This window comes from Salvelinus sp. IW2-2015, linkage group LG15 (genome assembly GCF_002910315.2).
Source record: "Salvelinus sp. IW2-2015 linkage group LG15, ASM291031v2, whole genome shotgun sequence".
NCBI classification, from domain to species: domain Eukaryota; kingdom Metazoa; phylum Chordata; class Actinopteri; order Salmoniformes; family Salmonidae; genus Salvelinus; species Salvelinus sp. IW2-2015.
In genome coordinates, this window is record NC_036855.1 from 44676034 (window position 1) to 44690056 (window position 14023).

Sequence of the window (14023 nt, forward strand, 5' to 3'; positions counted from 1 at the left end):
AGAAGAACGTCTTGACGTAAAATCTGAATCTGACAGAAAAACTCACAACAGTTTACTCAGGCCGGGTAATAGTCATAGTTAGTCATAATCATCAAGACAACCTGGAAGAGACGGATGTATCTAAGAATATTACACAGCATGGACTTTATCTAAATATCGTTACAGCAAGATGTGAAATGACCCAGGAGAAAATACCGACTGAGACCAACGACATCATGTTGGTCCGAAACATGAGAGATGGGACCCCTGTAAGTGAAATTAACGTTACCCACGTTTGTACATCCTTCAAAATATTTAGTTAGCTTCTGTAGTTAGCTAGTAACGCGTTAGGTACGGCTATGCCGGAAGTGTCAATAACGTTATTTAGTCCATCTTGTTGCTACCAGTCAGTCGAAGTTAGCATGTTATTAAGTAGCTACTAGCTAGTACGTTAGCTTTCTAGCTAACGTTAGCTATCTCTTCTGTTTTCGCTAGCTAATATCTCTGCCATTTTGACAATCTCATTTTCACGAGGTTATTGTGTCCATATAGATAATTACGTATTTTCACATGATTCGGATACATACACGTTAGATAGCTTTGTCGCTACATTTTGCGAACTCGTTAGCAATAAAGTTTGCTGTCCGTGCTCTTGAATTCCAATCTGATATGATTAGCTAGGCGAGGGTCGGGGTCGGGGTCATATGAACAGGGTGCACATGACAGTAAGTGGCTATAGCTACTACAATAACATACAGCTGGGTGCCCTAAAATGTCTTTATCCAACATGACATTGTAGTAAAGTAAAATGTTTGGTCTGGAGCTATGCATGTAGCGAACTAGCAAATCACATTACTTGGCTTTATAAATTTTTTCAAAACTGTTAGAACAGCTGAAAATACAAACATTTTGGTTAAGGAAAATATATTTCACAGGTGTTTAGGTGTTACAGTGATTCTCTACACTATACTTGCTTGTTTTGTCACATAAAAAATAAATAGGCGAACTATTCGAACTTTATCAACCAGGAAATGGCGACGCGATTTCTGCATAGGGGCACTGGCCTACACATAATACCCCATAATGTCAAAGTGGGATGATGTTTTTCGAAAATGTTACAAATTAATAAAAAGTTACATTGAATATCCCTTTGGGCATGGTAAAGTTAATAATTACACATTGGATGGTGTATCAATATCAATACACCCAGTCACTACAAAGATACAGGCATCCTTCCTAACGCAGTTGCCGGAGAGGACATGAAGCCAATGGCGACTTTAAAACCGTTAGAGTTTAATGGCTGTAATGGGAGAGAACTGAGGATGGCTCAACAACATTGTAGTTACTCCACAATAGTGATTAACACCGGGATCCCGGGACCACTCTTCACATGTCCTGAAAAAATGTAATGACAAGATCCCGGAAATTACAACATTTCCCCCCAATGTCGCACAAATGCAATTCCAAAAAATACACAACATGCGCAGCAGCAGATTGGCCAAAAGTAAAATGGCACATTATCCAAACAGGTTGTTGCATGGAAGCCTTTAGCCTAGCGTATTTCCTTCACATGAAGATGTAATAATTTCAAAGCGAATGCATAATTGACACTGTCGGACTGCACACGCGAACCGAATGCAGTTTAGAGTTCTCATCAGAACTGACATTTAGATCACGGTCTGACCCAAGCCCGGTAAATTGAAGCCCGAGCCCCAGTCCGACATAACAGGAATTAACCCGAAAAAGACAGATTTCTAGAAGACAGCAGGCTATTTTGATTTAAATGTGTTGAAAACATTGCGGCGGAGGCAGGCAGCAGCGGAGTGAGGAGACGAGGAAACAAAATTGAGATGAGTGCTAATGCTTGCTCATATATTAGTAGAGCAGAAACGTTTGCTAGCACGTTATACAAGTCTGCTTGGTCTTCACTCGCGTAGTAGCCTGTCCTACTCCCGACCAAAAGCCTTTGGTTACTTCATCTCTGGCTGGACAAGTGGAAGTGGTAGCTTATTTATTCGTCTACTCATCTATCTACTGATCAGAAAGATTTAGCATAATGTAAATCAAGTGTATTATTTWTCTATTGACTCATGTATTAGCCTTATATAAAGCTTAGGCTATTTTCCCACTGAATCCCAGTGAAAGAGTAGGCAACAACACATCTGCCACGCTGATCCTTAACACTGGGTCCCCTCAGGGGTGTGTACTTTGTCCCCTCCTGTATTCCCTGTTCACCCACGACTGCGTGGCCAAACACTACCCCAACACCATCATTAAGTTTGCTGACGACACAACAGTGGTAGGCCTGATCACCGACAATGATAAGACGGCCCATAGGGAGGTGGTCAGAGAACTGTCAGTGTGGTGCCAGGACAACAACCTCTCCCTCAATGTGAGCAAGACAAAGGAGCTGATCGTGGACTACAGGAAAAGGCGGGCCGAACAGGCCCCCATTAACATCGACTGGGGCTTTAGTGGAGCGGGTCGAGAGTTTCAAGTTCCTTGGTGTCCACATCACCAGCAAACTATCATGGTCCAAACATACCAAGACAGTTGTGAAGAGGGCACGACAGGAGACTGAAAAGATTTGGCATGGGTCCCCAGAGCCTCAATAGGTTCTACAGCTGCACCATCGAGAGCATTCTGACCGGTTGCATCACCGCCTGGTATGGCAACTGTTCGGCATCTGACCGTAAGGCGCTAYAGAGGGTAGTGTGAACGGCCCAGTACATCACTGGGGCCAAGCTTCCTGCCATCCAGGACCTACTATATAATAGGCGGTGTCAGAGGAAAGCCCATAAAATTGTCAGACTCCAGTCACCCAAGTTATAGACTGTTTTCTCTGCTACCACATGGCAAGCGGTACCGGAGCGCCAAGTCTAGGACCAAAAGGCTCCTCAACAGCTTCTATCCCCAAGCCATTAGACTGCTGAATAATTCATAAAAATCTCCACCGGACAATTTACATTGACCCCTCTCCCTTTTGTATATTGCTGCTACTCGCTGTTTGTTTGCTACCTATGGTAGTCACTTCACCCCCACCTACATGTACAGGTTACCTCAACTAGCCTGTACCCCCGCACACTGACTCGGTACTGGTGCCCCCTGTATATAGCTTCGTTATTGTGTTACTTTTTATTATAACTTTTTATTTTAGCCTACTTGGTAAATATTTTCTTCTTCTTGATCTGCACTGTTGGTTAAGGGCTTGTAAGTAAGCATTTCACGGTGATGTCTACACTTGTTGTATTCCGMRWSTGKSRMAWAWARWKTKKKKTKWKWTTKWRAMMCMSARWMKCRYRWAAATTCATAACTTTATTTTGTAATCCATAGGTTTCATTATCAAAGCACGTCTCACCTAGTCATGTCAAATACCGTGATAACATTTACCCCGCTTCTCTGCGCTGTCTCCTGTTGCGGCCCATATGAGAGCTTCGGTAGAGAATGTGTGATCAACAGACTGAATGAGAGTAGGTATGGATAGTTTGTTTACGGAGTTGGTCCCTGTTAAGATACCTTGCTATTTAAACTATTTCCTCTCTTCATCTCCCTGTTTTATTCATGAGCTGATCTGTTTAATCAACAACTCAATTTTGCCAAATAGGGGATATTCTGTCATTTGTTGCAACGTTGGTAATTTGACTTTTGTTTGACTGTCGTTACAATGTTTGTATGATTCAGAAACGCTATAGCCTACTCTGGGTGCGTTCTGTGGATCCTGAGCACGCTCTGTGTGGAGATAGCATAGGCCTACTGCTTAATTGCGCTGAATTAATTGAGGAACATGATAACACTTTGGAATTTATGAACAGCCTGTTTCACAATTGTCGATCAAAGTTACTCTATCATTACTAAATATCAGTTTCACTTGCTGTGAAATCTTAACATAGTGGTGTAGCCGACAATGTAATTTTGGGAGATCCCTGTCAAAGTGACCGTATCTTGGTTTTAAACGCTTTAAATGGGCACTTCCGATTTTTGCTGTATTTCCCGGGACTCTCTGGAAAATTATTAATTGTTCCCGGTATCCACAACACTAACCTAACTGACAGAGTGAAAAGAAGGAAGCCTGTACAGAATAAAAATATGCCAAAACATGCATCCTGTTTGCAGCTAAACGGCACTAAATTAATACAGCAAAGAAAATTGGCAAAGCAATTWAACTTTTTGTTCTGAATACAAAGTGTTACGTTTGGGATGAATCCAATACAGTACATTACTGAGTACCACTCTCCATATTTTCRAGCATGGTGGTGGCTGCAGAATGTTATGGGTATGGTTGTAATCGATAAGAACTGTGGCGTTTTTCAAGATAATAAAGAAACGGAATAGAGCTAAGCACAGGCAAAATCCCAGAGGAAAACCTTGTGGAGTCTGCTTTCCAACAGACACTGGGAGATGAATTCACCTTTTAGCAGGACAATAACCTAAAACACAAGGCCAAATATACACTGGAGTTGTGCATTCGGAWAGTTTTCAGACCCCTTCCCCTTTTACACATTTTGTTATGCCTTATTTTAAAATTGCTTAAATATAATTTTCCCCTTATTAAATCTACTCACAATACCCCATAATGAAAAAGCAAAAACTGGTTTTTGCAAATGTATAAAAAAAAAACTAAACAGAAATACCTTGTTTTCAGACGTTTTGCTATGAGCCTCGAAATTGTGCTCAGGTGCAACCTGTTTCCATTGATCATCTTTGAGATGTTTCCACAACTTGATTGGAGTCCACCTGGGCTAAATTCAATTGATTGGATATGGTCCCACAGTTGACAATTCGAAGGAATTGTCCGTAGAGCTCAGAGACAGGATTGTGTCGAGGCACAGATCTGTGGAAGGGTACCAAAACATTTCTGYAGCATTGAAGGTTCCCAAGAACACAGTGGCCTCCATCATTCTTAAATGGAAGAAGTTTGGAACCACCAAGGCTCTTCCTAGAGCTGGCCTTCCGGCCAAACTGAGGTGTCAGGGGGAGAAGGGCCTTGGTCAGGCAGGTGGCCAAGAAACCTGATGGTCACTAACAGAGCTCCAGAATTCCTCGTCTGAAGGAAACCTGGCACCATACCTACGGTAAAGCGTGGTGGCAGCATCATGCTGTGGGGATGTTTTTCAGCAGCAGAGACTGGGAGACTAGTCAGGATCGAGGAAAAGATGAACGGTGCAAAGTACAGAGATCCTTGGTGAAAACCTGCTCAGGACCTCAGACTGGGTTGAAGGTTCACCTTCCATGTCCTTGAATGGCCCAGACAGAACATCTCTGGAGTGACCTGAAAATAGCTGTGCAGCGACGCTCTCCATCCAACTTGAGAATCTGCAGAGAAGAATGGAAGAATCTCCCCAAATACAGATGTGCCAAGCTTGTAGCGCCATACCGACGAAGAATTGATGCTGTAATCGCTGCCAAAGGTGCTTCAACAAAGTACTGAGTAAAGGGTCTGAATACTTATGTAAATGTTTTTATTTGCAATAAATTTGCAAAAATTTCTCTGTTTTTGCGTCGTCATTATGGGATATTGTGTATAGACCAGGGGAGGACCTTCCTCGGTGAATTTCATAAACATAATGAAACATTTTTAGGTAACTATGCTAAATATATTCACGTCACCAAATAATTTATTAAAACGCACTGTTTTGCAATGAAGGTCTACAGTAGCCTTAACAGCACTCTGTAGGGTAACACCATGTTGTAGCCAGAGGACAGATAGTTTCCATCCTCCTCTGGGTATATTGACTTCAATACAAAACCTAGGAGGCTCGTGGTTCTCACCCACTTCCATTCGGGCTGGGCGATACTGTATATCGCATTACTTTGATGTAATTCAAATTAGTTTTTGAGCGATATTCCAAATGCCTGTAGTTTTGTTTTTCTTTTTTTTTTTATCAGCGTTTACGTCCACTTGTTCTAATGTTGTATTTTTGGTCTCGTCTCCTTCACTCACTGGGGCGGCAGGTAGCCTAGTGGTTAGAGCGTTGGACTAGTAACCGAAAGGTTGCAAGACCGACTCCCCGAGCTGACAAGGTAAAAATCTGTCGTTCTGCTCCTGAACAAGGCAGTTAACCCACTGTTCCTAGGCTGTCATTGAAAATTAGAATTTGTTCTTAACTGACTTGCCTAGTTAAATAAAGATAAAATAAAAACTACTGTGTGCACCTTCCCATTTACATCAGAGATCTGTATATAATGACGAAAGGCACATCTCCGCCCTAACAATGGGAATCGTTTTCCCAAATGCGGGAAGGCAGGCGTCAAGCTTAGGTCCAAAATAAGCCCACACACCAAGCCTCTTCCCCTGCCTCTCACGCTTACAAAGTTGAGAGTTCACATCTTCCTCTTTGACCAGGGTTGCCATGTTCACATTTTTCCTGCCAAATTGGGATACGTTAAATGTATTGGTTGCAGGTTTTTGGGCTACTTCTAAGTTGCACTGCGGTCGCCATTTGTGTGTGTGTTGAGAGAGCATGCAGCTTAGACCACTATTGGCTGAGTCATGTGAGTGAGAGTAGACAAAGCAGCACACGTGCTCGTCAACTTTTTACCAGTTGTAGGTAGACTATTTAACTTGTCATTATGCGCAAGTGGAAACTTGAAATGGAAGTTATGGAACTCCCTTGCTTGCTTCTGTTATGGGGAAAAGTCCTCAATGAATACATTTTCATCTGTTGGCCATCAAGTAGCCTACCTGGAGCTGGCAAACAGATTGAACGAATAGCCTATAACTTCAGTGTATTCTTGTTGTAGCCTTGTGTTATTATGCAATTATTAATGGCTACATTTAGTTGATCAAATTGGAAGTTATCAAAGCTGTATCGCAATTGCCGGTCAGTGGTTAGAACGCATTAGATTGACGGTAACAGTCAGTCAGATTTAGGCCCCAGGTATAAAAAAAAGAAAAGAAATAATATTAATAATAATAATAAACACTGGCTGTTGTTGACAAGCATATTCAGTTCATAAACATATCATTCATATTTAATTCAGTGATTGAAATTATGACCCCATCCTCAGTAGCCTATTCCAGCAGGCTATTGGGAAACACAAGCACTTCTTACCTCGAAATCGCCAAACTATTCATGTTCAAATAAATTAATCTCTAACTTTGAACTAAGCAAGCTGCTAAATCGTTCAGATGACATCTTGCCTACGTTTGACTTACATCTTCAGTCTACAGAAGCCTATCAGGGGCTATAGGCTACTTGCATCTAAGTACAATCGTAAACCCAGATTTTAGTTTGTAGCCTATGCCTATTGAAATGACAAGTCAGTCTCGCAAATGGGCCCATTTATAACTGTTTGTAGTCTTAATAGCTGGCACATAATAACGGCACAATGGCCCGAAAATAGGCTAACATAAAAAATAAAAAAATGTAGTTCATCGAAGTGTTTCTTGCTCAGAGATTGAGATCCTTTGTCCATCTTTTATCACTCAAASTCCCCTGTCAGATTTATCTATAGTTATGCTCATGCGCAAAAGGGATTTCCTTACAATTATAAACCGGGTTCGAGCCCTGAATGCTGTTTGGTTGGCATATCAGACCATATACCATGGGAATGAAAAAATTACTTTTACGTTGGTAAATAGTTTATAATAGCAATAAGGCACCCTGTGGTATATGGCCAATATACAGTACCATGGCTAACGGCTGTATCCAGTCGGCTTGTTTGTGCCTTATTGCTTAATCATAGCAGTCAAACAAGTTAAATCGAAATCCATTGATGGAAAATTCTGGCGAGGTTAAGGGCAAATGATCTTTTCTCTTGTGACAATCTACTTAGTTTATTAAGTCAAGTCATAATTTGCAAGGCCACTTGATTTCAACATCTGAACAAAGTGGAAAGGCTAACATGCCACAGAAGGGTGTGTTTAACAATTCAACTGTTCAACCTTGTTGGCTAGCAAATAGATCCAAATTGGCTGAACTTGAAATATAAAGATTAGCTGGCTAATYACTAGCAGGTGGGTTTGAGAGATTTGACGAGACCTGTGTTAATTTTCAATAGCCTAATGCCTGCTACAAGAAGTTTGTCATTTTTAGTGAATGTGAATTATGCATGGTTGTAGTTACATTAACAAAAAATGGCATTTTCGTGGAAAGACTTGAAAGCTACTCATTCAAGGATTTTTCTTTACATTGTAGAATCATAGTGAAGAGATCAAAACTATGAAATAACACAGATGGAATCATATAGTTACCCCAAAAAAGTCTTAAACAAATCTAAATATATTTTATATTTGAGATCCTTTGCCTTGACAGCTTTGCACACTCTTGGCTTTCTCTCAACCAGCTTCACCTAGAATGCTTTTCCAACAGTCTTGAAGGAGTTTCCACATATGCTTTTCCTTCACTCTGCAGTTCAACTCATCCAAACCATCTCAATTGGGTTGAAGTTGGGTGATTGTGGAGGCCATGTCATCTGATGCAGCACTCCATCACTCTCCTTCTTGGTCAAATAGCCCTTACGCAGCCTGGAGGTGTGTTGGGTCAGTGTCCTGTTGAAAACAGATAGTCCCACTAAGCGCAAACCAGATGGGATGGCATACTGCTGCATAATGCTGTGGTAGCCATGCTGGTTAAGTGTGCCTTAAATTCTAAATAAGTCACTGACAGTGTCACAAGCGAAGCACCATCACACCACCTCCTCCATGCTTCACGGTGGGAACCACACATGCGGATATCATCCGTTCACCTACTCTGTGTCTTACTAAGMAGACACAGTGGTTAGAACCAAACATCTTAAATTTGGACTCATTAGACCAAAGGAGACATTTCCACCGGTCTAATGTCCATTGGTCGTGTTTCTTGGCCCTAGCAAGTAACTTCTTATTATTGGTGTCCTTTAGTAGTGTTTTCTTTGCAGCAATTTGACCTTGAAGGACTTATTCACGCAGTCTCCTCTGAACAGCTGATGTTGCGATGTGTCTGTTACTTGAACTCTGTGAAGCATTTATTTGGGCTGAAATTTCTGAGGCTGGTAACTCTAATGAACTTATACTCTGCAGCAGAGGTAACTCTGGGTCTTCCTTTCCTGTGGTGGTCCTCATGAGAGACAGTTTCATCTTAGCACTTGATGGTTTTTGCCACAGCACTTGAAGAAACTTTCAAAGTTCTTTAATTGTTCCGGATTGACTGACCTTCATTTCTTAAAGATATGATGGACGGTCGTTTCTCTTTGCTTATTTGAGCTGTTTTAGTCATAATATGGCCTTGGTCTAAATAGGGCTATCTTGTGTATACCACCCCTGCCTTGTCACAACACTGATTGGCTCAAATGCTTTAAGAAGGAAAGAAATTCACTTTTAACAAGGCACACCTGTTAATTGAAATGCATTCCAGGTGACTACCTCATGAAGCTGGTTGAGAGTTTTTATTTTGTGTTTAACCTTTTATTTAACTAGGCAAGTCAGTTAAGAACAAGTTCTTATTTACAATGACGGCCTAACAAAAGGAAAAAGGCCTCCTGTGGGGACGGGGGCTGGGATTCAAAATTTAAAAAAGATATAAATATATGCCAAAATGCACATTATGACAAGAGACAACCCTACATAGAGACCCTAAGACGACAACAGAGCAAGGCAACAACACATGACAACACAGAATGCCAAGAGTGTGCAAAGCTGTCATCAAGGCAAAGGGTGGCTACTTTGAAGAATCTCATATAAAATGTATTTAGATATTTTATTTTATTTTTTTTGGTTTCTACATGATTCCATATGTGTTATTTCATAGTTTTGATGTCTTCACTACTATTATTAGACCAATGTAGAAAATAGTACAGATAAAGAAAAACCCTAGATGAGTAGGTGTGTCCAAACTTTTGACTGGTACTGTAGGTGCTGGGCTTATAAAGAATTCTAGTAAACAATAATTCCCCCACACTGTTAAAGCTCCCAATTCACCGCTTATTGACAAAGTTCCGATCCGTAACGAATCTTCGTCAGGCCAAACACACAAACTGGGTGCTCACATCCCAAAATATACACATTTCACCTCACATGACCATTGTGGACATGACGTATGGTGGGTGCAAAAACTATTTGTGTATCTCTAATAACTTGATAACAATGAGATGGGTACATGTAGTAGTTCCAGATAATTACAAAATGTCCAAGTAGGTGACCTGGAAGTCAAGACAAATCAAAGTGACATATTCATGTAAAAAATTGTCAGATATCAAACTCTTGTTTCAGACCTCTAGGAGACATGGTACACAAACGGTGATTCCAATCCATTACAATTCTCTTCTCCAATAATAGATTATCAGTATCTTCCCCCCCTCCTAGGAGTCTTTAACATGTTCGATGCCAATGTATCTCAAAGAGCTAATGTGGTGACGAGCATCCATGAAATTATTTAAACACCCAATTCTATTTTTCCCCTTAATTGACCTGATAAAACCAGGGGTTCACATACTTTTTCACACGGATATTGCATGTTGAATCATTTGTGGATAAATAAATGTTGAAAAAGTAATGTTTTTGTGTCATTTGTTTAATCAGGTTATCTTTGTCTATTATTAGGACATAGATTAAGATCTAACATTTTATGTGAAAATCCTAAGGTGTTCACAAACTTTCTCCGCATTGTACATCTAATAGCCAATTAGMCATATTAGCTAGCTACTAGCTCCCTGTGTCCCCTCCACTGAGATTTATAGTCCCCTCTTGCAAACTCCTTGCGCACATTGTCTGTTTTTTTTCATCTGTAGGGTTTCACACTGGTTGTTGTTGCCGGGACAACCTAAAAACACGCCACATCGATACAGCTATGACCAAAAGTGACTGTTCCCAACAAGCATAGGCAATCTCTTCCGCCTCATGTTACCAAAACCCCGCCAACAAGTCGAAAACGATAACCTAAACTAAATAGCAAAATTAAGAATTGCGATTGATTTTTTGAGTTTGATCATTTGAATTTTGACTGTCTTAAACCACACAGAGTATGGAAAAGCGTTGTCAATTGCCAGTTGAGAATTTATTAGATTTGTCACAATTCATGTTATCACAACAATGCAATTAAATGGCAAACATGAGAAATTATTTGTCATTTATGCATTTACGTTAGATTTTTAAATGTGTCAGTGTTGTACTGGTTAGTACCATGGGAATTAAATGTCAGACATTTATCTTTTTCAAATTGGCAGACGTGTACTCAATCATGAAAATTATAATGCAATTTATTTTGCATTTCAATATGAATTGTCACAAAATGCATACCTATTGAGGAAAAGGAATTGCAATCTTGATATTGATTTATCATTTTTCCATTTGCATTTCCAATTGAGTTTCGGCAGGAAACTCCTCCATTACTATTCATCAGAATCAACCAATATTCATCAGAATCAACCAATAGGAAGCTTTAAGAGTCTACGTAACTAACTTACATTAAATTTAATTCTGAGGTCCCGAGTTTCCGACATGACCTGAACGCGGCAGTAGTCCCCCTACTGTAGCATCTCCCCACGTTGACATTTTCACTTTTAAAACAAGGAAGGTTGTAGCAAGTTCTTGCTCAATGTTGTTATTACAGATAAGACACTGCTATTTTGCACCGTGGACTGTCCTAAACAGCCTCTGTCACTATCTTCCCATTGCAGCACACCACCGGCCGTGCCAAGGTGTCCCATGCAGTTGTGGTCATCTTTCTAGAGTTCTTTGCTTGGGGGCTGCTTACAACACCAATGCTGACTGTAAGTAAACACACCAGACACCTAAGTTTTTTAAAATATTTTTTTATATTTTATTAGTCATTTTAACACAGGAGACTCATCCTTTACTCATCCTTGAGATGTTTCTACCTGTGGTAAATTCAATTGATTGGACATGATTTGGAAATGCATGTCAGCCAAAATCAAGCCATGAGGTCAAAGGAATTTTCCCTATAGCTCCGAAACAGGTTTGTCAAGGCACAGATCTGTGGAAGGGTACCAAAACATTTCTGCAGCATTGAAGGTCCCCAAGAACACAGTGGCCTCCATCATTCTTAAATGAAAGAAGTTTGGAACCACCAAGAGTCTTTTTAGAGCTGGCCGCCCAGCCAAACTGAGCAATCGGGGGAGAAGGGCCTTGGCCAAGGAGGTGACCAAGAACCCGATGGTCACTGACAGAGCTCCAGAGTTCCTTTGTGGAGATGGGAGAACCTTCCAGAAGGACAACCATCTCTGCATCACTCCCCCAATCATGCCTTTATGGTAGAGTGTCCAGACGGAAGCCACTCCCTATGACAGCCCACTTGGAGTTTGCCAAAAGTTACCTAAAGGACTCTCAGACCATGARAAACAAGATTCTCTAGTCTGATGACTTGTCAGCATCGAGGGAAAGATGAATGTAGCAAAGTACAGAGAGATCCTTGATGAAAGCCTGCTCAGGACCTCAGACTGGGGAAGAGGTTCACCTTCCAACAGAACAACGACCCTAAACACACAGCCAAGACAACACAGGAGTGGCTTCTGGGCAAGTCTCTGAATGTCCTTGAGTGGCCCAGCCAGAGCCCGGACTTGAACCCGAATGAACATCTCTGGAGTGACCTGAAAATAGCTGTGTAGTGACACTCCCCATCCAACCTGACAGAGCTTGAGAGTATCTGCAGAAAACAATGGGAGAAACTCCCCAAATACAGGTGTGCCAAGCTTTTAATGTCATACCCAAGAAGACTCAAGGCTGTAATCACTGCCAAAGTTGTTTCAACAAAGTACTGACAAAGGGTCTGAATACATATGTACATGTGATAGTTCAGTTTTAAAAATGTCTAACAAACTGTTTTGCTTTGACATTATGGGGTATTGTGTGTAGATTGATAATTAAAAAATATATTTTTAGAATAAGGCTGTAATGAAACAAAATGTGGAAAAAGTCAAGGGGTCTGAATACTTTCCGAATGCACTGTAAATAGGTAGGTGCTACAGAATGTCATTATTGGTGAGTTTGGACATTTACATGTGAACGAGAGACATTGTGCAAATGAACAGTACTGGCTATGGAGTAGCATGTGTACATGCTGTGTCTGTGTGGAGTCTGGAGTTGGTAGAGCAATGGGCCTGCCTGGAGAAGATGGCGAAAGAGCAGACAGGCCGAGAACGGAGAGGAGAAAAAATGCAAGGAAATCAAAAGACAGTGGCAGCTGTACAGATAATTCATCCAAAGGGCTTTGACTTCTCAAACACGGCAAAGCCAACACAATATGATGCCCCGTCACCTTATTAATTCAGCCACTTACTTACTTAGATAACTAGCAAGTTAAACTTAGGGCTTGCTTTAACGTAGAATTCTTTGTTTTTCACACTTGGAAAAAAAGATAATACGCATAAATATCTTTCTTCTCGGCATCAGACAACTTTGTGCTTTTGTTGCACTTCTCCACTGGGATGAGAATTCAAAAACGGGCATTCTATCAGCAGACAGCGCTCTGACTGATGTGTAGCTACTTTTCTCTGGTACTTTTCGTGGTGTGGCCAGCCAACTTTTCTCTGGTAAAGTGCAAGCTGGCTACATTCTTTCTGTGATCAACTGAAATATGATGGCCGTGCATTGATTTAGCAAAAAAAATACCTTGCTTTTTCATTGTAGGCTCATTTAGCCTACTTCCAGCCAAATAGCGTTGTACTTCTGTTGTCATCTGATGAAAATGACTATTTTCTGCCAATTGTTGCACTAAAGTATTTTCTGTAATGGAAAACTATAGTTGCACGTCCCTGAACACTCTATTGAAGCAAAAAAAACAACTGACTTTCAATATAAAACGCAACTGGTGTCAATAAACAGCGGTACTCATCTGCTTCCGCTTTCTCCAGTTGTGCTATTTACAAACAAACACGTGACTGGCTCAAATGTTCTGGGGAACTACGGTATGCTTCATAATGTAAAATAATGACAGGTGAAATGGAGAATTCAATCTGCTTTATCTTCTAACATATTGCACAAGTTGACTGCAGGTATTTACTTAAAAAGTAGCTACAAATATTAAAATGTATAGAAAAACTTGTAATAAATAGTTTCACCGGTATTGAAAAACCATCCCGTGGCTATTTCAAAATACCTCGGTATACG

At 40.7% G+C, this 14023-nt stretch overlaps 1 protein-coding gene across 2 annotated transcripts in view; it reads left to right on the top strand.

The window, feature by feature from the left end:
* Positions 1-14023, top strand: part of mfsd14bb (major facilitator superfamily domain containing 14Bb) — a 25228-nt gene continuing 11205 nt past the window's right edge. The window contains exons 1-2 of one of the 2 annotated variants that reach the window (XM_024002970.2): positions 2-248; positions 11575-11667. In XM_024002970.2, coding sequence (XP_023858738.1) covers positions 177-248; positions 11575-11667 — 165 coding nt within the window. In that variant the 5' untranslated portion in view covers positions 2-176. Of the gene's footprint in view, positions 249-11574; positions 11668-14023 lie in introns of both variants that reach the window. The other variant, XM_024002971.2, reaches the window with a different exon arrangement.